The 25,712-nt window shown below is 38.7% G+C and overlaps 1 protein-coding gene across 12 annotated transcripts in view; it reads right to left on the reverse strand.

Moving 5' to 3' along the window:
- Positions 1–23,994, reverse strand: part of RIC1 (RIC1 partner of RAB6A GEF complex) — a 169,621-nt gene extending 145,627 nt beyond the window's left edge. For 9 of the 12 annotated variants that reach the window (XR_002644530.3, XR_002644531.3, XR_016393431.1 and 6 more), the window contains exon 1: positions 23,601–23,993. Coding sequence is in view for 6 of the 12 variants with exons in the window: in XM_022573663.3 (XP_022429371.2) it covers positions 23,601–23,744 (144 nt within the window). In the remaining 6 variants the exon portion in view is untranslated. Of the gene's footprint in view, positions 1–23,600 lie in introns of all 12 variants that reach the window. The other 3 variants (XM_089912522.1, XM_089912526.1, XM_089912525.1) reach the window with 1 other exon arrangement.
- Between the last annotated feature and the right edge of the window lie 1,718 nt (positions 23,995–25,712).

Raw genomic sequence — 25,712 nt, forward strand, 5'->3', positions numbered from 1 at the left:
ATACAATGAGTGACCCAGACTGAAGGAAAAAGAAACTACCTGTGAGCGGGCCCAGAATGGCAGGCAAATAATTCAAATCAGTCATGAAAAACATATTAAAAGAATAAAGGAAAGTATGTTTAAATAATGAAAAAAAAATATGATGACACCTAAACAAGTGGGGAATCTCGAAAAAGAAGTAAAATCAATAAAACAGAACCAATTCTAGAAATTCTACAGTTTAGAAGTATTGGGTCGGCCAAAAAGTTCACGCAGGTTTTTCCATAACATCTTATGGAAAAATCCGAACAAACTTTTTGGCCGACCCAATACAATAACTGAAATGAAAACATTATACAGACGCAGCAGCAGATTTGAGATGGCAGATCAAAACACATCAAAACACTTCAATAAAATTAAGCAATATAAGAAACAGAAAAGAAAGACTGAAGTGAAGAGAGCCTCAGAGACCCCTAAGACATCAAGTGCACCAACGCACGTATAATGGGAAGTTCCAGGAGATAGTACATGGGATAAAAAAAATATTTGAATAATGACTGCAAATGTCCCAAGTTTTATGATAGACATTAAGCCCCAGATTCAGAATGCTTGACAAAATCCCAGTGGGATAAACACATGCACACATACATCATACACAAAACTACTTAAACTCAACAAAAAGAAAATGTTAAAAGAATGTAGGTAAAACAAGTGATCACACACAAGACAACAAAAATACAATTAATGGCTCACTTCTTGTCAGAAACAATGGAGACCAAAAAGACACTGAAAGGACATATTTAAATGCTGAAACAGAAAAACTGTCAACCATGAATTCTATATCCAGCAAAACTATCTTTTGGAACTATAGACAAAGACATTCCCAGATAAACAGAGATTAAAATATTTGTTCTTACTGAACCTGCCTTATGAGAAATACTAAAAGAAATCCCTCAGGAAAAAAGGAAAGGCCATCAAAAGGTATGCAGAAAAGAGTTAACTGGCTTAAGACTGCTGTACTAAAAAACAAACAGAAAAGAGTTAACTGGCTTAAGACTGCTGTACTAAAAAACAAACAAACAAAAAAAAAAACGCCTGCCTGCAAGGTTGGTCCTGAGCTGGCATCTAGGAACTTGGATTTTGGGAGGGTTCCCACCATTCCAAAACTAATTAGAGTGCTGACTGTATCTAAACTGTTTATACAAATCAAACAGCTTATGCTGAAACACCTGTTTTCTTTCAGAGAATGTGAAATTCAGTATGTGCTAGGCAGAAAGTCCCCAGTAAAAACCTTGGGGACTAGGTCTGTAACAAGCTTCCCTGGTATTCAACATTGTACAAATGTCGTCACAATTTAATGGAGAAAATAAGCACATCCTATATGACTGCACTGAAAGAGGACTATTGGAAGCTGGCAGCTGGTTCCTCCAGATTTTGCCCACTAAACTTTTTCCCTTTGGCAAATTTGCTTTGTATCCTTTTGTTGTAATAAATCACAGTCATGAATGTGACTATATGCTGTGTACTGTGAGTCTTCCTAGCAAATCACTGAACCGGGGGTAATTTAGGGGACTACTGAGTAAGACGGTAACTCAAATCCAAAGGAAGAAACAAAGAGCACAAGATATGGTAAATGGATAAAGGTAAAAGACTGAATAAATGTATTTTTATCTTTCCTCCTTCTAATTTCTCTAAAATATATCAGCCTTTATAAGACAATAACTTAAAAATAAAATACACTGCACTATTGGGCTTATAACATACCACATACAGGACAATAAGACCTCAAAGAAAGCACCTGAGAACAGAACCAGACCAAAAAAATCAAAAAGAAAATAGAGAATTTGAACAACACTACAGACTAATTTGACTTAAAAGAAATACACAGATCACTCCATACAACAACAGAAAAACACACATTTTTGTCAAATGCACATGGAATATTCTCCAAGACAGATTACAGGTTAGGCTACAAAACAAGTCTTAATAAACTTTAAAAGACTGAAACAATCCAAAGTATTTTTTCTGATCACAGTGGAATGAAAGTAAAGATCAACAGCAAAAGGAAAAACAAAAAACTCACAAACGTGGAAATTAACCCACTCTTAAACAATCCATGGAAAAGAAAAAATCACAAAGGAAATCAGAAAATATCCTGAGACAAATGAAAATGAAAACACAACACACTACAACACATGGGATGCAACAAAAGCAGTGCAAAGTGGGAAACTTACAACTAATGCTTACATTAAAAGAAAAAGATCTCAAACCAACTTTACTTTACATCTTACGGAAATACACGAAGAATGAATTAACCCAAACCTAGAAGAATGAAATAATAAAGATTAGAGCAGACAGAAATAAAGTGAAAAAGAGCAAAACAGAGAAAAATCAAAGAAACCGGGAGTTGGTTCTTCTCAAAGATCAACAAAACTGAGAAACCTTTAGGTAGACTGACTAAGGAAAAAAAGACTCAAATAACTAAACTCAGAAGTGAAAGGGGAAACATTACTACTGATTTTACAAAAATAAAAATGATTATAAGAGAGTACTCTGAACAACTGTATCCTGACCAATCAGAAAACTTAGATAAAACGGACAAATTCCACAATTGAATGTTGAAGAAATAGAAAATCTGAATACATTTATAAGATTAAATCAGTAATCAAAGAAAGAAAAGTCCATACGGTTTCACTAGTGAATTCTATCAAACAATTGAAATAAACACCAATTCTCCTCAAACTCTTAAAAAAAAACTGAAACAGGACCACTTAGTAACTCATCCTATGAGCCCAGCATTACCCTGATACTAAAGCCAGACAGACTCACAAGAAAAGAAAACTACAGGTCAATATCCCTGAAGAATACATATGCAAAAATCCTCAACAAGATACTAGCGAACCAAATTTAACAGCAGTATGAAAAGAATTATAAACCAGTGAGATTTATTCCTGGAATGCAAGGATGGTTCAACACAAGAAAAATCAATGTAGTACACCACATTAACAGAATGAAAGAAAAACACCACATGACCATCTCAGTAAAAAAGCATTTGACAAAACTCAACACCCTTTCATAACAAGAACATTCAACAAATTAGGAATAGAGGGAACTACCTCAATGTAGTAAAACCAATACATAAAAAAAATTAATCAACATCATACTTGATGGTAAAAAACTGAAAACATTTTCCCTAAGGTCAGGAATAAGACAAGGATGTTCACTTTCACTACTTCCCTTCAAAACAGTACTGTAAGTCCTGGCCAGGGCAATTAGCAAGAATATGAAATAAAAGGCATCTAAACTAGGAGAGAAATAGAATTATCTCTGTTCTCTGAAAACATGATCTTTTAGGTAGAAAACCCTATAGAGTCCACATAAAACTGTTAGAATTGATTAAGCATTTAGCACAGTTGCAGGATGCAATATCAACACACAAAAATCAATTTCATTTTTATGTAATGAACATCTAAAAATAAAATTAAGAAAATCACTCCATTTATAGTGGAAAATAAAAAGAATATACAGAAAATAAATAAGTAAATATAGAAAAGAATAAAATACTTAGAATTAAGCTTAACCAAGGAAGTGAGAGACATGTATGCTGAAATCTACAAAATGTTGCTGAAATAAAGAAGATGCATATAAATAAAAAGACACCTCATGGGCTTCCCTGGTGGCGCAGTGGCTGAGAGCCCGCCTGCTAGTTCAGGGGACGCAGGTTCGTGCCCCGGTCTGGGAGGATCCCGTATGCTGCGGAGCGGCTGGGCCCGTGAGCCATGGACGCTGGGTCTGCGCATCCGGAGCCTGTGCTCCGCAACGGGAGAGACCACAGCAGTGAAAGGCCCGCGTACCGCAAAAAAAAAAAAACAAAACAAAGACACCTCATGCTCATGGGGTAAAAACTAATGCTAAGATGTCAGTACTACCCAAACCAATGTACAGATTCAATGCAGGCCCTATCAAAATCACAACACCAGTTTTTTGCAAAAATATGAAAATTCATCCTTAAATATGGTATCTCAAGGGACCCCAAATAGCCAAAACTTGAAAAAAAAGAAAGTTGAAGGTGTCACACTTTTTGATTTCAAAACTTACTACAAAGCTATGGTAATCAAAATAGTACCACACTGGCATGAAGACTGACATACCCAACAACAGAATACAACAGAGCCCAGGAATAAACCCTCATATATATGGCTAAATGATTTTCAACAAGGGTGCCAAAACCATTCAATGGGGGAAAAGGACAGTGTTTAACAAACTGCACCAGGGGGCTTCCCTGGTGGCACAGTGGTTGAGGGTCCGCCTGCCGGTCCAGAGGACGCGGGTTCGTGCCCCGGTCCGGGAGGATCCCGCGTGCCGCGGAGCGGCTGGGCCCGTGAGCCATGGCCGCTGGGCCTGCGTGTCCGGAGCCTGTGCTCCGCAGCGGGAGAGGCCACAACAGTGAGAGGCCCGCGTACCACAAAAAAAAAACAAACAGCACCAGGAAACATGAAAACCCACATGGAAAAAAATAAAATTTGATCCTTATCTCACACCACATACAAAAATCAACTCAAAATGGATCACATTCCTACATATAAGCTAAAACTATAAAATTCTTAGAAGAAAAACAAAAGGTGGGGCTTCCCTAGTGGCACAGTGGTTAAGAATCCATCTGCCAAAGCAGGGGACACGGGTTCGAGCCCTGATCCAGGAAGATCTCACAAGCCACGGAACAACTAAACCCACGTGCCATAATTACTGAAGCCCACACGCCTACAGCCCATGCTCCGCAACAAGAGAAGCCACTGCAATGAGAAGCCCGCGCACCACAATGAAGAGTAGCCCCCACTCTCTGCAACTACAGAAAGCCCACGTGTAGCAACGAAGACCCAACACAGCCTAAAATAATATAAATTTATCAAAAAAAAAAAAGGGCAAAAACTTCACGACTTTGGATTTGCAATGATTTCTTGCATATGACACCAAAAGCACAGGCAACAAAAGAAAAATTAGTTAAGTTAGACTTCATCAAAAGTAAAAGCTTTTGGACATCAAAGGGCACTATCAACAAAGTACAATAGCAACCCACATAATGGGAGAAAATATTTGCAAATCATATATATGATAAGAAATTGATATTCAGAATACAGTTGACCCTTGCAATGCAGGAATTCACCATCTGTCAAAAATCTGAGTATAACTTAACAGTTGGCCCTCCATAACTGCAGCTCCACATCTGAGAATTCAAGCAACCACAGAGAATGTAGTACTATAGTATCTACTACTGAAGAACGTTCACATGTAAGTGGATCCATGCAGGTCAAACCCGTGACGTTCAAGGGTCAACTATATGTACATACAGAACTCCTACAGGTCAACAACAAAAAGAAAAATTACCCTATTTTAAAATGGGCAAAGAATTGGAACAGATGTTTCTACAAAAAAGATACATGAACCGCCAATAAATACATTAAAAGGTACTCAACATCACTTGTCATTAGAGATGCAAATCAAAACCACAATGAGGAGGACAGAGTCAAGACAGCGTACTAGGAGAATGCAGAATTCGTGTCTCCTCACAACTAGGGCACCTACCAGGCACTGGTGGGGGACCACAGACACCTAAGGGGACGGGAGGAACCCCCAGCGACTGGGTAGGACGTGGGGTGTTGGGGGAGGGAGTGAAGGGGGAGAAGAAGCGGAGGCAAGACAGGACTGGCACCCCTGAGAGGTGGCTGGGGGAGGGGAAGAGTTCCCATGCCCAAAGGGGGAAAAGGAGAACCACTGGGGACAGCGGATCAAAAGGGAGTGTGGCCAGGTTTCCCCTGCTCACATGGGCCCCCAGGAACCTGCTGAGATCCCAGGCCTGATCCTCTGCCCACCTAGGTCCCCTCCAGCCGTGCGGGTCCTGAGGGTGTGGGAGGGAGGGAGGGAAGCGGAGCAAAAACAAAGGCCAGACCTCCGGAACCAGCACCCCTGAGGGGTAGCTGGGGGAGGGGAGGGGAGGAGTTCCTACACCCAGAGGGACCCAACCACTGTAAGGGGTCCAGCAGTGATGGGGGAGACCCTGGGGGAGATGGTGGGGGAGGGGCACGAAGGAACAGAAGGGAACACGACCAGGGCTTTCCTGTCCACTTTGGCACTCGGGAGCCTGTTGGACTCCCGGGCCTAATCCTCTGCCCTCAGAGCCTCCCTCCTGCTGCGCAGAACACAACCCCGCCACTATACCCCCACCCAGGGCCCCACCTCTACACTCAGAGACCCCCTCCAACGCGATGGGCCTCAACCCCACCCACGCACCCTCACTCAGGGCCCTACTTCTAAACACTGGAACTCCACACTCCAGAGGCCCTTCTTTCGTGGAAGGCTGCCTCTTCCCTTCCACACAGGTCCTAAGCACAGGCCCCGCCCCACACTCAAACGTCACCCCCCACCCGCCTAGGTCCCACCCCATGCTAAACCCCTCCCCTGCCTAAACTCTGCTCCTATAGCCAAGGCATTTTTTTTTTCCTTTTTCTTCCTTTAGATTGGGGTTCTGTTTTACCTTGTTGGTTCACTGTTGTTGATTCTTTTATATTCTTATTTTTCCTAATAAATCTTTCATTTTTCTAATTTCATTTTATACTTTGTTATTATTCTTTCCTTTTGGCTTCTCCCACCCCCCATTTTCTTTCCATTCTTTTTCCTGTTGCAGCTTTATTTTAGCTAATTGCAATTGTTTCAATTACAGTTTAATTTTTCCTAATATATTTTTTATATTTCTAATTTTATTTTCTTTTTTATTCTTTGATATCGTACTGCTCCTTTCTTTTTTTTAACACCATGCCACAAAGCTTGCGGGACCTTGGTTCCCAGGCCAGAGGTTGGGCCCAAGCTCCTGTGGGGGGAGCTCCAAGTCCAAAACACTGGACTGACAGAGAACCTCAGACCCCAAGGAATATCAATCGGAGTGAGGCCTCCCAGAGGTACTCATCTCAGCACCAAGGCTCTATACAACTGCCTGCAAACTCAGGCCGAACAACCAGTAAGACAGGAATACAGTACCACCCATCAAAAAAAAGAAAAATGAAACGACAAAAAAATATGTTACAGATGAAGGAGCAAAGTAAAAACCTGTAAGACCAAATAAATGAAGACAAGATAGGGAACCTACCTGGAAAAGAATTCAGAGTAATGATAGTAAAGATGATCCAAAATCTCAAAGCAAAATGAAGAAACATTTAACAAGGATCTAGAAGAACTAAAGACCAAACAAACAGTGATGAACAACACAATTACTGAAATTAAAAATACTCTAGAAAGAATCAATAGCAGAATAACTGAGACAGAAGAACGGGTAACTGACCTAGAAGATAAAATGGTGGAAATAACTGGCAGGGAGAATAAAGAAAAAAGAATGAAAAGAATTGAGGACAGTCTCAGAGACCTCTGGGATATTAAACACACAAACATTCGAATTAAAGGGGTCCCGGAAGAAAAAAGAGAAAAAGAAAGGGTCTGAGAAAATGTGTGAAGAAATTATAGTTTAAAACTTCCCTAAGATGGGAAAGGAAAGAGTCAATGAAATCCAGGAAGTGCAGAGAATCCCATAAAGGATAAACCCAAAGACAAACACACCAAGACATATATCAAACTATCAAAAATTAAATACAAAGAAAAAATATTAAAAACTGCAAGGGAAATGCAACAAATAACATACAAGGGAATCCCCATAAGGTCAACAGCTGACCTTTCAGCAGAAACTCCGCAAGCTAGAAGGAAGTGGCAGGACATATTTAAAGTGATAAAAAGAAAAAACCTACAACGAAGATTACCCAGCAAGGATCTCATTCACATTGGACAGAGCAATGAAAACCTTTACTTACAAGCAAAAGCTAAGAGAATTCAGCACCACCAAACCAGCTTTACAACAAACGCTAAAGAAACTTCTCTAGGCAAAACACACAACAAAAGGAAAAGACCTACGATAACAAACTCAAAACAATTAAGAAAATGGTAATAGGAACATGCATATCGATAATTTCCTTAAATGTAAATGGATTAATTACTCCAACCAAAAGGCACAGACCAGCTGAATGGATACAAAAACAAGACCCATATATATGCTGTTTACAGGAGACCCACTTCAGACCTAGGGACACACACAGACTGAAAGTGAGGGGATGGAAAAAGGTATTCCATGCCAATGGAAATCAAAAGAAAGATGGAGTAGCAATTCTCATATCCAACAAAATAGACTTTAAAATATAGACTATCACAAGACACAAAGAATGACACTACAGAATGATTAAGGGATCAATCCAAGAAGAAGATATAACAATTGTAAATATTTATGCACCCAACACAGGAGCTCCTCAATACATAACACAAATACTGACAGCCATAAGAGAGGAAATCAACAGCAACACAATAATAATAGGGGACTTTGGGCTTCCCTGGTGGTGCAGTGGTTGAGAGTCCGCCTGCCAATGCAGGGGACATGGGTTCGTGCCCTGGTCCAGGAAGATCCCACACGCCACAGAGCAGCTGGGCCCGTGAGGCATGGCCGCTGAGCCTGCGCGTCTGGAGCCTGTGCTCCACAACAGCAGAGGCCACAACAGTGAGAGGCCCGCATACCACAAAAAAAAAAAAATAATAATAATAATAGGGGACTTTAACACCTCACTTTTACCAACAGACAGATGATCCAAAATGAAAATAAATAAGGACACAGAAGCTTTAAATGATACATTAGACCACATGGACTCAACTGATATTTATAGGACATTCCATCCCAAAACAACAGTATACACTTCTCAAATACTGATGGGACATTCTCCAGGATAGATCAGATCCTGGGTCACAAATCAAGCTTTTGTAAATTTAAGAAAATTGAAATTGTATCAAGTATCTTTGCCAACCACAATGCTATGAGGCTAGATATCAATCCCAGGAAAAACAGCTATAAAAAATACAAACACATGGAGACTAAACAATACACTACTAAATAACCAAGAGATCACTGAAAAAAATGAAAGAGGAAATCAAAAAATAGCTAGAAATAAATGACAATGAAAACACGATGACCCAAAGCCTATGGGATGCAGCAAAAGCATTTCTAAGAGGGAAGTTTGTTTTTTGTTTTGCGGTACGCGGGCCTCTCACTGTTGTGGCCTCTCCCGTTGCAGAGCACAGGCTCCGGACGCGCAGGCTCAGCAGCCATGGCTCACGGGCCCAGCCGCTCCGTGGCATGTGGGATCTTCCCGGACCGGTGCAAAAATCCGTGTCCCCTGCATCGGCAGGTGGACTCTCAACCACTGCGCCACCAGGGAAGCCCTAAGAGAGAAGTTTATAGCAATACAATCCTACCTCAAGAAACAAGAAAAATCTCAAATGAACAACCTAACCTTACACCTAAAGCAATTAGAGAAAGAAGAACAAAAAAAACCCCGAAGTTAGCACAAAGAAAGAAAGAAAGAAAGATCAGATCAGAAATAAATGAAAAAGAACTGAAGGAAACGACCGCAAAGATCAATAAAACCAAAAGCTGGTTGTTTGAGAATATATACAAAATTGACAAACCATTAGCCAGACTCATCAAGAAAAAAAGGGAGAAGACTCAAACCAACAGAATTAGAAATGAAAAAGGAGACGTAACAACTGACACTGCAGTAATACAAAGAATCATGAGATTACTACAAGCAACTATATGGCAATAAAATGGGCAATCTGGTAGAAATGGACAAATTCTTAGAAATGCACAACTTCCTGAGACTGAACGAGGAACAAAGAGCAAATATGAACAGACCAATCAAAAGCACTGCAATTGAAATTGTGATTTAAAATCTTCCAACAAACAAAAGCCCAGGACCAGACAGCTTCACAGGCGAATTCTATCAAACATTTAGAGAAGAGCTAACACCTATCCTTCTTAAACTCTTCCAAAATACAGCAGAGGGAAGAACACTCCCAAACTCATTCTACGAGGCCACCATCACCCTGATACCAAAACCAGACAAAGATGTCACAAAAAGAGCAAACTACAGGCCGGTGTCACTGATGAACAGAGATGCAAAAACCCTCAACAAAATACTAGCAAACAGAATCCAACAGCACATTAAAAGGATCATACACCATGATCAAGTGGGGTTTATCCCAGAAATGCAAGGATTCTTCAATATACACAAATGAATGTGATACACCGTATTAACAAACTGAAGGATAAAAACCATATGATAATCTCAATAGCTTCAGAAAAAGCTTTTGACAAAATTCAACACCCATTTATGATAAAAGCTCTCCAGAAAGTAGGCGTAGAGGGAACCTACCTCAACATAATAAAGGCCATATATGACAAAACCACAGCCAACATCCTTCTCAATGGTGAAAAACTGAAACCATTTCTTGTGAGATCAGGAACAAGACAAGGTTGCCTACTCTCACCACTATTATTCAACATAGTTTTGGAAGTTTTAGCCACAGCAATCAGAGAAGAAAAAGAAATTTTAAAAATCCAATAAAATCGGAAAGGAAGTAAAACAGTCACTACTTGCAGATTACATGATACTATAGAGAATCCTAAAGATGCTACCAGAAAACTACTAGAGCTAATCAATGAATTTGGTAGAGTAGCAGGATACAAAATTAATGCACAGAAATCTCTTGCATTTCTATACACTAACGATGAAAAATTTGAAAGAGAAATTAAGGAAACACTCCCATTCACCACTACAACAGAAAAAATAAAATACTTAGAAATAAACCTACCTAAGGAAACAAAAAACCTGTATGCAGAAAACTATCACACTGATGAAAGACATTAAAGACAATAAAAACGGACGGATAGATATACCATGTTCTTGGATTGGAAAAATCAACATTGGGAAAATGACTATACTACCCAAAGCAATCTACAGATTCAATGCAATCCCTATCAAACTACCACTGGCATTTTTCACAGAACTAGAACAAAATATTTAACAATTTGTATGAAAACACAAAAGACCCCAAACAGCCAAAGCAGTCTTGAGGGAAGAAAAACGGAGCTGGAGGAATCAGGCTTCCCGACTTCAGACTATACTACAAACCTACAGTAATCAATACAGTATGGTACTGACACAAAAACACAAATATAGATCAGCTGAACAGGTTAGAAAGCCCCAAAGATAAACCCACACACATATGGTCACCTTTGATAAAGGAGGCAAGAGTATACAATGAAGAAAAGACAGCCTCTTCAAGAAGTGGTGCTGGGAAAACTGGACAGCTACATGTAAAAGAATGAAACTAGAACTCTTCCCAACACCATATACAAAAATAACCTCAAAATGGATTAAAGACCTAAATGTAAGGCCAGACACTCTAAAACTCTTAGAGGAAAACATAGGCAGAACACTCTATGACATCAATCACAGGAAGATCCTTTTTGACCCACCTCCTAGAGAAATGGAAATAAAAACAAAAATAAACAAATGGGACCTAATGAAACTTAAAAAGCTTTTGCACAGCAAAGGAAACCATAAACAAGACGAAAATACAACCCTCAGAATGGGAGAGAATATTTGCAAACGAAGCAACTGACAAAGGATTAATCTCCAAAATTTACAAGCAGCTCAGTATCAAAAAAACAAACAACCCAATCCAAAAATGGGCAGAAGACCTAAATAGACATTTCTCCAAAGAAGATATACAGATTGCCAACAAACCCATGAAAGGATGCTCAACATCACTAATCATTAGAGAAATGTGAATCAAAACTACAATGAGGTATCACCTCACACAGGTCAGAATGGCCATCATGAAAAAATCTACAAACAATAAATGCTCGAGAGGATGTGGAGAAAAGGGAACCCTCTTGCACTGTTGGTGGGAATGTAAACTGATACAGCCACTATGGAGAACAGTATGGAGGTTCCTTAAAAAACTAAAAATAAAACTACCATACAACCTAGCAATCCCACTACCGGGCATATACCCTGAGAAAACCATAATTCCAAAAGAGGCATGTACCACAATGTTCACAGCAGCACTATTTACAATAACCAGGACTTGGAAGCAACCTAAGTGTCCACTGACAGATGAACGGATAAAGAAGATGTGGCGCATATATACGATGGACTATTACTCAGCCATAAAAAGAAATGAAATTGAGTTATTTGTAGTGAGGGGGATGGACCGAGAGTCTGTCATACAGCGTGAAGTAAATCAGAAAGAGAAAACCAAATACTGTATGCTAACACATATATATGGAATCAAAAAAAAAAAAAAAAGGTCCTGATGAACCTAGGCGCAGGACAGCAGTAAAGACAAAGATGTGGAGAATGGACTTGAGTACACAGGGAGGGGGAAGGGTAAGCTGGGACGAAGTGAGAGAGGAACACTGACGTATATACACTACCAAATGTAAAACAGATAGCTAGTGGGAAGCAGCTGCTTGAAACAGGGAGATCAGGTGGGTGCCTTGCAACCACTTAGAGGACTGCGATAAGGAGGGTGGGATGGAGATGCAAGAGGGAGGGGATATGGGAATATACATATGCATATAGCTGATTCACTTAGTTATACAGCAGAAACACAACACTGTAAAGCAATTATACTCCAATAAAGATGTTAAAAAAAAAAACACCACGAGATACCACTTTGCACGTTTCAGGATGGCTATAATCAAAAAACAAACAAAAAAAAGAAAGTGTTGGCACAGATGTGGGAAAATCGAAATCCCTGTACATTGCTAATGGGAATGTAAAATGGTGCAGCTACTGTGAAAAACAGTACAGCAATCAAAAAAAAAAGCAATTTCTCAAAATATTAAACACAGAACTACCATATGATCCAGCGATTCCACTTTGGGGTATATATGCAAAAGAATCAAAAGTAGGGACACAAACAGATATTTGCACACTAATGTTCACAGCAGGACCATTCACAGTAAGTGAAAGCAACCCAAAGAGTGGATGCAACCCAAGTGTCCATGAACATATGAATGGATAAACAAACTATAATATACACCTACAATGAAATATTATTCAGCCTTAAAAAGCAAATTTTGGTACATGCTATAACATGGAAGAACCCTGAAGACATTCTAAGTGAATTAAGTCTATCACTTAAGGTCAAATATTGTGTTTCCACACTAGTGAAATTCATAAGGAAAGAAAGTAAAGTAGTGGTTGTCAGGGGCTGGGAGGAGGGAGAAATGGGGAGTTACTGTTTACCAGGAAGGGAGTTTCAATATGGGAAGATGAAAAAAGTTCTGAAAACGGATGGTGGTGATCGCTGCACAAATGTGAACGCACTTAACGTCACAAAACTGTATATTTAAAAATTATTAAAATGGTAAATTTTATGTACATTTCACTTTAAAAACATAAAAGTAAAAAGAAGGGATGAAAAATTTGCTATATTTTACTGGAATTAATTCAGTATTAACTTGAAGTGTACTGTAATAAGATTCATTTTTTAATTGCTAGAGCAACCATTAATAATATAACTCAGAAAATATGATTAAGAAATCAAAGCAATTAAAGGAATAACGGGTAAACAAAAAACATGTGAGGTGTAGAAAAGAAATAGCAAAATAGGTAATGTAATTCCAACCACATCAGTAATCACATTATATGTGAACGGACTAAACAGTCCAATCAAAATGCAGGAATTATCAGACTGGATTTTTGAAACAATAGCAAAAAAGCAAGATCTAAGTATATGATACCTATACAAGACACAGTTGAGACTGAAGGACATAAGCAGTTTGAAAGTAAAAGGATGGAAAAAGATATGTCACACAAGTGGTAATATTAAGAGAACTGTAGTGGCAATGTTAAGGCAAAACAAAATACACTTCAAGAAAGGGAACATTAGTAGAGAGAAGGAATTTCATAATGATAAATCAGTTAATACAAAGGGAAGATAAAACAATTATAAATGTATCCAAATCTAACAACACAGCCCAAAAACACATGAAGCAAAAACTGACAGAACTCAAAGAAGAAACCGGCAATTCAACAACAGAGCTGGAGCCTTCAATCTTCACTTTCAATAACTGATAGAACTAGACTTAACATTAGCAAGGCTACAGAACACTTAACAACCATGTCAACCAATTTAACCTAATATTTAGAGAACACTCTGCCAATAGCAGAACACATTCTTTACAAGTGCACACTGAACATTCACTTACACAAACCATATGTTAACCCATAAAACAAGTCTTAATAACCTTAAAAGAATAAATTCACCCAAAATATATATTCCCCAACCACAATGGAATTACGCTAGAAATCAATAACAGAAAGAATTTGGGAAATCCTCAAATATTTAGAAATTAAACCACAACACTTCTAAATAATCCATGATTCACAGAAATTGGTTAAATTTTTAAAACTGAACTAAATGAAAACAAAATTGGAACGTATCAAAGTTATGGTGGGGCAGGCGATGAATGGACAGAACACAGAATTTTTAGGGAGGGAAAAATACTCTGTATGATATTACAACGATGGATATGTCATCAGACATCTGTCCAACCACAATGAACACACATACCAAGAGTAAACTCTTAGGTAAACTATGAACTTTGGGTAAGCACGATGTGTCATTGTAGGTTTATCCTTGGTTTAAAAAAAAATGTACCATTCTGATGACTGATGTTGATAATGGGGGAAGCTGTGCATGTGTAAAGAGGGGGGATATGGGAAATCTATGTACCTTCCTCTCAATTTTACTGTAAACCTGAAACTGCTCAAAAAAAAGAAAAAAGTTATGGAATACAGCTAATACAGTACTTAGAAGAAAACTTAGAGCTTAAAATGCCTATTTTAAAAAAAGAAATGCCTCTAATTAATAACCTGTTTTCAACCTAGCAAAATTTACTCTACTTTTGTGTGTGTGTGTGTGTGTGTGTGTGTGTGGTGCGCAGGCCTCTCACTGTTATGGCCTCTCCCGTTGCGGAGCACAGGCTCCGGACGCGCAGGCTCAGTGGCCATGGCTCACGGGCCTAGCCGCTCTGCGGCATGTGGGATCTTCCTGGTCCGGGGCACGAACCCGTGTCCCCTGCATCGGCAGGCGGACTCTCAACCACTGCTCCACCAGGGAAGCCCTACTTTACTTTTAATTTGCTTTATACAATTAAACCCAAAGCAAGCTGAAGAAAATAATTTTTTAAGAAAATTCAATGCAGAAATCAATAAAATAGAAAACAAAATTAATAGACTAAGATCAGTAAAACCAAACGCTGGTTCTCTGTAAAGATCTAAAAAATTGATAAAATTTTAGCTAGACTGATGTGGCGAGTCCCTTGTGATTCCGTATCAATTTTAGAGTGATTTTCGTATTTCTGCAAAAAAAAAACACTGTTGGGATTGCAGTGAATCTGTAGACTGCTTTGTGTACTACTGGCATCTTAACAATATTGTTTTCCAACCTGTAAAGATGAGACATCTTTCCACTTATTTCCATCTTCTTTCTTTCAGCAATGTTTTGTAGTTGTTAGACTATGTCTTTCGCCTCCTTAGTTAAGTTTAATCCTAAGTATTTTACTCTTTTTTTTCCCAACAACCATTTTTTACATTAACCATTTTTAGTTAATTGACAATGTTGTGTTAGCTTCAGGTATACAGAAAAGTGACTCAGTTATATCAGATACACACACACACTTTTTTTTCAGATTCTTTTCCATTATAGGTTATTACAAGACATTGAATATAGTTCCCTTTGCTACACAGTAGATCCTTGTTTTTTATCTATTTTATACATAGTAGTGTGTATATGTTAACTTCAAACTCCCCCCACAGCCTGTATTTTATTCTTTTTGATGTTACTGTAAATGGAACTTTTTTCTTAATTTCATTTCTGGATGCTCATAGTTTTTGTATAAAAATGCAACCGAATTTTGCGTCTTGATTTTATGTCCTGTAATTTTGCTGAATTTATTAGTTCTAACTACAAAATAACTACTGAAGTAAACAAGCTTTGGTAAGGTTGCAGAACAATATACAAAAATCAATTTTATATCTATATACCAGTAACAATCTGAAAATGAAATTACATTCAAAACAGCATCATAAAAGGTAAATAAGATACTTAGAAATAAGTTTAACAAAAGTGAGAGACCTGTACACTGAAAACGAAAAAACACTATCAGAAACTTTGGTTTTGTTTATTTTATATTGGAGTATAGCCGATTAACAACAGAAACTTTTTACAGTCTAAATAAATGGAGAAACACTCATGTTTATGTGTGTCTGATTTAGTGCCATTTCCTGAAAATCCCAGCAAGGTTTTTTTTTTTTCTTTTTTCTTTTTGGTAGAAATTGACAAGATGATCTTAAAAATTGATGTAGAAATGCAAAGGATCTAGAATAGCAAAATAATTTTGAAATCAAAAAGTAGGAGTTTCACCACCTTGCCATAAAAGCTATAGTGTGATGTCTGCCTGATGATAGACATATTGATTAACAGAACAGAATAAAAAATACAGAAATAAACCCTTACATTTATGGTCAACTGATTTTTGACAAAGGTGCCAATGCAATTCAATAGTGAAAAGAGTCTTTCCAACAACAAATAATGCTAAAACAACTGGATCTATATATAAAAAACAAACCGAACTTAGACCTTTACCTCAAACCATGCATAAAAATCAACTCAAAACATGTGACAGACCTATGTATAAGAGTTCAGATGATAAAACTTACAAAAGAAAATACAGAACATGTCTGTGACCTTGGACCAGCCAAAGGTTCCTTAGATAAGACCCAAAAAGCATGATTCATAAAAGAAAGAAATGATAATCCAGACTTCATCAAAACTAAACTTTTGTTCTTCAAAAGGTCACATTAAGAAACTGAAAAGACAAATCAAAGACTGATAAAATATATGCAAGTCATATATCTGATAAAGAATTTGTATCTAGAATATATAAAGAACTCTTACAACTCAATGAGACAAACACTCCAATTTAAAAAAAAAGGGGGCAAAGGATTTGAATAGATATTTCACCAAATAAGGTACACAAATGGCTAATAAGCACATGAAAAGATGTTAAACATGTTTAGTCATTAGGAATATACAAATTAAAGCTACAATGAGATACCACTAAAAACCCACTAAATGGCTATAATAAAGAAGATTGACAGAAGCTTGACAACAACAAGTGTTAACAGGATGTGGAGAAACAGAAACCTTCATACACTGCTGGTGCGGATGCAAAATGTGACAGCTACTTTGAACATTTTGGCAGTTTCCTAAAAAGCTAAAAACAAACTTACCATACTACCTAGCACTTCCATTCTTAGGTATCTCCCCAAGAGAAATGATAATATATAATCTCACACACAAAAAAGTATACACAGATATCTACAGTAGCATTATTCATAATGGTCCGAAATTAGAAACAATCGAAATACCCATCAACTGGTGAATGGACTAAAAAAATATATGGTATATCCATATAATGGAATAATATTCAGCAATAAAAAGGAGTACCGCCAAATCCAAAGGGACAAAAAGCCAGCCAATGATTTCCTGGAGCCGGAGTGGGAGCAGAGGTTGACTGCAAATGGGCATAATACTTTTAAGGTTGCTATCAATGTTCTAACACTAGACTGTAATGATGATTGCACAATGCTATTAATTTACTAAAAATCACTGTACACTTACAATAGATGTATTTTATACACCTCAATAAAGCTGTTTGAAAATTAAACCACAGCAAATTCTACTGTATATTTACAATAATATCCAACATTTCGTATGTAAATTTAGGTACGATTTATGATTGAAATAAAGCAATCACTTGGGGAGACAGGTTTGTGATAGCAACTCAAAGCAAAGCAATTATAATGAACTTAAAAGAAAAGTAAGATACCTTGATTTCAAACAACTGATGTTTGCTGGTCAGTTTTTTAAAAAAAGAAGAAAATTAAGCAATTGTCTCACTCTGTAGCAAGTCTGAATTCTAGAACATTTTTAAATGCTTAAATTGTAAATTTATCTTTTCTAACCTGATAAACTGCATAATAAATGCTTTATTTAGCAGTAAATGGAATGCTTTAAGGCAATATTTTCTATACTATTTTAGGTAACATATAAACTCTGTATTAAATATTTAATCATATGTGAGAAAATAATTTTTTTCAATTCTTCAATCCTTTTGATTTAGGTAAGGAGGAAATCTGCATGAGGGGCTAGTTTACTTCTAAATACCTCTCATGTAATCTGCAAACTGCCCTTTTAAAGAAAAAGGTAACAGCCTTTGGCAGGAAACTAGATTTTCATAACATTCTTTTCATTGTATTCCCTCATGCAGTAACCCTCTATTCATACAAGTGGTGATAGTTTTCCATTTGTAATAAAGATGTAAATTAATTTATTTTGAAAGAGAACTTCAAGTCTAAAAGTTAGACTGGATAGGTACTATGAGGACAGGGCAAAAATCATGAGTGAGGTATGTTAAGAACCTAAATTCAGGAAACTTTGATTCCCATGTTGTAAAGCACACAGTCCGCAGTAAACTCAGAATGAATGTTCACGAGTAAAATGGATCACTTCGATAATTCACAAGCACCTAAGATAAGCAAAATGTCTTTAATGTTCTTATTCTGCTTCTTTTGTGTGTGTGACCTTCTTTTTCCATAGATCACATCAATATAAACACATACTAGGAACCAGGATTTCAACTAGCTGTAATACTGCACAGTAGTTTAAGTTTTGGCAAACAGCAGATTATCTAATAATTAAAGAAAGACCCTTTATCACGTACCACTTTTTCCCCCAGCTTTAATGAGATATGACTGACATATAACACTGTATAAGTTTAAGATGTACATGTTGATTTGATACACATATATTGCAAAACGATTACCACCATAGTCTTAGCTAACACTTGCATCATGTCACATAATTACCATTTCTTTTTTGTAGTGAACACATTGAAAATCTACTCTCATCTAAGCAACTTTCAAGTATATAATACAGTATTATCAACTATAATCACCATGCTGTACATGAATTTACTCATCTTACAGCTGGAAGTCTATGCTCTTGGACCAACATCTCCCTTTTTCCACCCTTCCCAGCCCCTCGTATCCACCATTCTAGAATGTTTCTATGCATTCAGCTTTTTCAGATTCCATATATGTAAATGATATCATACATGAATTGTCTCTGACTTATTCCACTTAGCATAATGCCCTCAAGGTCCTGCCATGTCGCTGCAAATGGTTTAAGATGTCCTTCCTTCTCATGGCTGAATAATATTCCACTGTGTATATGTACCACATCTCCTTTATCCATTCATGCATTGACAGATACTTAGGCTACTTCCACATCTTGGCTATTGTGAATAACATGTACCACTTTTCTAATATAATTTGGACTGTGTGTAATAAAAAAGTATTTAATTCACCTTCACTTATATAACCCTCCCTAATCAAATTTTTCTGATTTTAAGTTGTAATTTAGTATTACCACATTTTTTAAGTTACATGTCAACATTTAAAAATCTCCCAATTATTAAAACTTGAAAAAATTCTGTGCTACGCATAGGACAGATATCCTAAATTCATTAATTTATTTTAAATACTTATTAAGCACATGCTTTGTGCAAAGCATTATGGATAATACAAAATAAGATCACTTCTAAAATAACACAATGTTGTAACTCAATTACACTTCAATTAAATAAATAAATAAGACCACTTCTGCACTCCAGAAACTTACAATCTAGTTGGAGAAATAAAGCATGTGTGCAAAACTACAGTACAAACAGTAGTTCATCAAAAAAACGAACACTTCTAATTATAGAAATAAAGAATGACTCACAGAGCAGGATTTCAACAGTAGCTAAAGTTTGAATAATATTCTAATAGGCAGAGATGGGGCAAGAGAGCATTCCAAGTGGGGAGTGTCTCTGTTATCAAACTAAGGAGTTTGAACTTCATTCTTTAACCAACAGTGAACCCTAAATGACTTCCAACCAGTGAGTTTATAGGGACGCTCTTTGGAGGCATTAACAGAATAGGGTTTAAAAGGTGAGAAATGGGAGAGCTGGAAAAATACAGGTACCATACAAATTAAGTTACTTTCCTAAGGTCACACATTTAACCATACACCTGATTCTTTGAACGTCTATCTCATTGTTTTCCATTATCAGTATACAGCAACAAGAGGATAAGTTTCTATTCAGGGTTACTCAAAGACAATTTATTTCATAAGGCCAGTAATTATTTATCTATTTCAGCTTTTTATTAGTAGTGATAACTCACAAAATTTTCATTTATATTAACACACTAATATCTTTGGATAGAATGTTTTTTTCATACAATGTGCCCCTTAATCCCTTTCATATACTGCCTATTTATACTACCTTTTTCACAGGAGGTGTTCATATATTTGAAATAATCAATGACCTGAAAACTGAGATAAGACTAATTTAGAATTAGAGCATTCTAAGGTATCATTTTGTGGTTCACATATGTAGACTTTTTGTACTCACAGTTAAGCAGTATATTAAAGGAATAATTCTAGGCTCTCTGATACAATACAAAACACAATTCATCTCACACAACACCCATGTCAATCATAAATCATAATGTGCTTTAAACAGCAGCTTCATCCTCAAAGCTGAAACTAGTCCTTTTACAATACCCTGGGCAGAAATACATCATCAACTGCTCCATCAAGTAAGCCCCACCTCTAGCATCCCAATCTAACATACATACCAAACCTTTTTTGAGTCCCCTTTTTTGGGTTCCAAAATATATGGATGATCCCTGTTGTAAGCTCAAGTAGTTTTTAAAACTCCTAAGTAGAATCACAAAGTAGAGAAAGCAATTTACATCAACATGTTACAATGAAAGCAAGTCACATCCTCACACTAAAAATGAAATCAAAAAGCAAAGTGAGTATCTACAGAAACTCTTTTGTTTATTAACACATCTGAAAAGCACTATACTACATTTCTCAAACTTGGAGTCAGGAAAGAATTTTGAAGAGATATGATTCTATAACACTGGGATTCCAAATAACTACTTAGAGTTTATAATAGTAGCTATAAGAGGTATTGATACATATAAGCTCACTAGAAGACACATAAAATGTACCCAAGTTACCCTTAGAGATTTTATTTTAATGTTTCCACTGTCTCATGTCTAATCAACATTTTCCAGACGGCAATTCTTTTAGACATTAAAAAACAAAAAACAGCTAGACTATCAAATGCGCGATCCTCCCACAAGGCTGGTTTTTTTCTTTTTAAAAATGCATTCCTCCTAAGTGAGTTTAACTTACTAAGAGAGCCCTAACAAAATTTCAAGTAAGCCAATCGTGTTATATCCTCTCATCTCTTTGAGCATGTTTCTCCCTGTCTCCAAATGCCCTCAAGCTGCTTTTAAGACCTCAAACTCCATAAAACCCTTCTTCAGATCTTCAAAATTCACTTTATTCTGTAAAATTACTTGCATATACAATGTCTCCAAAATCAAAGCTTTCATGTTCTCACGCAAACATTTTAAACCAATTCACTCTAAATTATATAGAAATAACTGATAGCTACTCAATTTAGCTAGAGGTGTTTTCACTTCTAAAAGAAGTATGTTGACCTAAATTATGTAAGTTAAAATAAATTTAAGTTTAGAAATTTAAAAATCAAAATAGAAACTGGGGTCTGGCACCTGTTCCCCCATTCACCCAGTTATAGACCTTAACTTCACCTGATCCAATACTTGATCTTTAAAGTGACACTGATGCCAGAGATCAAAGTTAACCATTCGTAAACCTACAGTACCATGGAGCCTCCTCTAAGGTTTTCCTGCATCTCATTTCACATACTTCTGAGCCCACAGATTCTGTACAAACTAACTTTTTGCACAGTGGATCTTAATGGTAGTGGCCCCAGCACTTCTGTAGGAAGTAGCTATCTGTGTGCACGGTAGGAATCTGAAGGAAAGAAGTATGAGTAGTTTTACATTCCAGGACTGCCTTTGATTTACTTAGTATCTAAGTCCAAAAGCAAAAAAAACTGATATTCTTAATATTCACAATATCCCTGTCAAGGTGCATTTTTGTTTCTTCTACAGAGGAATACTAGCCTACAGGCTTCTGGTCTCTTCCTCCTACAAATTAAGTTTAGTTCTGCCTAAAATTAAGTCAGGTCTGCCCTTTACAGAGATAAGGAAAGTTAAATTTTAGGCTTTACAAACAATTTGTTAAATTAGAGTGAAATTATGTACTAAATTCAGAAGGCAATTTAAAATTCAAGTTCTAATTATTTTTTTCTTTATATGCTTTAAGTATAATAGTTATATACACCAAATAAAATATTATTCAATTGGCATACAAGCTGTAAATGAATTAGTATCTCATTTAAGAACCAAATGATATGCAATACATATATTCAAAAAATGCAATCAAGCACCAGACAGAAGAGTCACACTGTTGTTTTATAACAGCCTATTTTGTTCTGATATATAAAAATTAAATCAGCTAAAACTTAATGGCAAATAGTCTGATTTAAACACTAACTATGATAGTCATATAAAAGAGATACCAGAAATATCTAAATCTCATCATCACTTTTACCAGGGCTGTGTGTGAGGGTAGTCAAGGGCCTCACAGGCATTCAAATAGTCAGATACACAGATGTGACAGTTTTAGCTAATTTAACTAAAGCCAGTATTTCACACAGATCTAACAAAGCTAAGGTCACGACCTATTTCCACTTGGTAAAATTAGCTTTGAAAAGAGAACGACTTTACTCTGACATCGATTAGTACTGCCTTCGGGGGGGGCATTTTTTATACTCTATTTTGTTGCTTTTATAAACAGAACCGTTACGGAAAATAAGGGGTATCCTATCCACCACTTATTTTTGAAGTTATCTACTCAGTAATTAGATACAAGAAAAAAAAAGCAAGATTCACAGAAAGCAAAAACAGAACACCGGTTCACGCTCTTCCCAAATCTTATTACTTCCAGGTGTGACTACCAGGAGCAGCGCGAACAGATTTGAGCTCTACTTCCGTTCCTACTAACCCCCTACAATTCTCTACAGAAGAGTCCAAGAGCAGCAGAAAAAAGAACTGGCCTGAAAGTGGAAAGGAGATGTTGGGGTAAGGCGAGGAGTTGGATTATCAAAACTTTAGTAAAAAATAACTCTGGCTGTAGTTGCTAGAAATAAGTTATCACAGCATGTAAAGTCTGACACTGGGTAAAGCCCAACAGGCTTTCCCTAACTTCAAAACAATGGCCTTTAGGGCAAGGAAGGGCTAGGAACAAAACAGCGGCCAGATTCCTAATTGCAGAAAGTTTAAACAAATTTGTTCCTCAGCGAATGGGGGAAAGGAGAGGAGGGAAAGTCTGGGCTCTGACGACGGAGCGCTTGGGGTCCGCACTGTGCGCTGCAGTCGGTCCAACGCAGGGAGGCGCTGGGATTTGGGGCAGCAGCGACGACATCCACCCTGGAACCCTGGCCGGAGAACGTGTTAGGACCCGGGGGTTCGTGTGGCCGAGTAGGTGGAACAAGGACGCCGACGGCGAAGACGAGTGGGTCCGGCGCGAAGGGGCACGGGTCCCAGACTCTGGGTGGAAGTTGGGGGCGAGACGGTGCCGGGACGCCGGGGAGGGAGAGGCGAGAGACGGCGGGCGGCTCTACTTACTCGGCTGTACCAGATGCTGAGGCGGGCCGGGGCCAGCACGGCGAAGAAAGTCCTCTGGGGGTCGGACTGAACGTGGAAAGGCGCCTCGGCCGGGCTTCCCGAAGGGCAGAGCAGCCTCTTGGGCCAGCCGCTCAGGAAATACATGGTCCGCGCGGAGCCGCCGACGCCGCGGCGCCCGGCGGCCCCCGGCCCCGTCCGTCACACTCAGCGGCCCGGGGCCGGACGCCCGTCTCCCACACCGCCACCGGCCGAGTCGGCGGCGGCGGGGGTGGCAGCTCAGGGCATTTGCCCGTTGGCCGGGCCGGGCCGGGCCGACGCGAAGCTAAGCGACTAAGGGACCCCGGCGCAGACGGGGCCCAGTGTGGGGTAGGGAGGGGGAGAGCGAGTCGGGGCCGGGAGGGGGCGGGAGGAGCTGCAGGAGCTGGAAAAGCTGGGAAGGCCCGCCCCGGCCCCGCCCCTTCCTCGGGCCGCCCTGGCGTCACCACGCCGCGCCGCGTGTGTCTGGCCAGGGAGGGCTGCTGAGCGCGCGCGCGTACTGGAGACTTCTCCCCTCCCCCTCCCTCTGCTTTCTGAAGCTTCGCCTTGGGCTTCACTTCAACACGCATGCGCCTGTGCCCCCCCCCCCTTTGCTCCTCTGCACCTCCCACTTGCAATGTAGAGCGTGTAGTCTGGGCTGGAAGGCGGGACTACCGCCTGAGACTCGGCGACAAGTGGGCCGAGCCTGCGAGACGCAGCTACAAGGCGACTACGAGCTGGAGCCGCCCGTTGCCTGGCCTAGCCAAATTTGACTTCCCTCGCGGATTGGTGCGGCCTCTGATGGAGGCGGTCCCGGAGCTGCATCGCCGAGCGGGGGTGGGGGAAATTGCAGAGGAGGACGAGTGACGTGACGCTCCGTGGTCTAGTTCCGGTCCTGGCTTCTGGGCCGTGATTTCTGTGCTGGGTTGTCGTGTCCCTCGCCCAGTGAACCTTTCTTGTCTGACAAGGTCTGCGGTGAAACCTGCTGGTGAACTTCCTGCCCTCATGGAGTTTACACCCTAGAGGAGCCCTTTATTTCAATTCGTAAATAAACCACCACGGAAGTGCCTGAATCCTGTTCTCTGTCCTTCAGGAATTCTAAATGTAGTGTATATTTTTGAATTCAGTTTGCATTTTTCTGTCCCTTTACCAACCATAATGTTAAACAAGGCGAGGCTTTCTCTTTTGCATTCTCAGTAGGGTATAAGATTTAATTTTAGAGCTGGAACAGACTTTAGAGATTCTGTAGTTCAATGTTTAACTTCCTGGACCCAGGGATCACCTTAACAATAAGAGGGTTTTCTTAAGTGTTGACTCTACCTCTGAATAGGATGGCAGGAGTGGCGAGGGAATGCGGAGTAGGGGAAGGGGGGAGGTCTGGATTAAAAGACTTGCTTCTCATCTACTTTTTTGTACCGTCTGAATTTTTCCACGTGTTTCTATTACTTTTTCAATTAAAGGATTTTTAAGTTAGCCCAGGTTTTAAAAAAAATGTTAGCTCACATGAAAAAGTAGCAAGATAAACAGCAAAAGAGGAAACAAAGTAACTTAATCCGTATCAGATGTAGTATTGTAGCTGGTATTCATAACAAAATATGTAACTTTCCATAATTTTCCTAAACATTCAGTGCATTCCCCAGAAGGCGATCAAAGAACCCAGGATTCCTCAAATCAAAGTTGAAATTGCCTCACCGCTTACCAGCCTCTTGTGGTCAGACCGTGTCTCCTTCCTGGTGTTTTTTTTCTGACAAACAGCAAAGCAGCCTGGAACGTAGTAAGAATAGTAAACTCAAAGTATTTGTCAAAGGAAACTTTGGATGAAACCGTGATCCAGCTGAACTGTACCATTAGACAAATAAAGAGGCCCAGAGTGGTTTCTTGACTTGCCAATATAAAATTGTAGAAGAATAACAGTGGCATCATACTGTCATCTAACATTCTCAGATTCAGTTATGCACTTGGCAGAAAGAGAGAGGAAATTAAAATAAGTTACAGGGCACCAATTCCACTGGCAAAATTTCCTGAGAGTGTATTCGTCCCAGCTCTCCTTCAGAGGTTCTTTGTTCTCACGTGCTTCCTAAATGTTAGCATTTAACT

This window comes from Delphinapterus leucas, chromosome 6 (assembly GCF_059928025.1).
Source record: "Delphinapterus leucas isolate spDelLeu-1000000601 "Yukka" chromosome 6, BTC_Dleu_Yukka2, whole genome shotgun sequence".
NCBI lineage: Eukaryota > Metazoa > Chordata > Mammalia > Artiodactyla > Monodontidae > Delphinapterus > Delphinapterus leucas.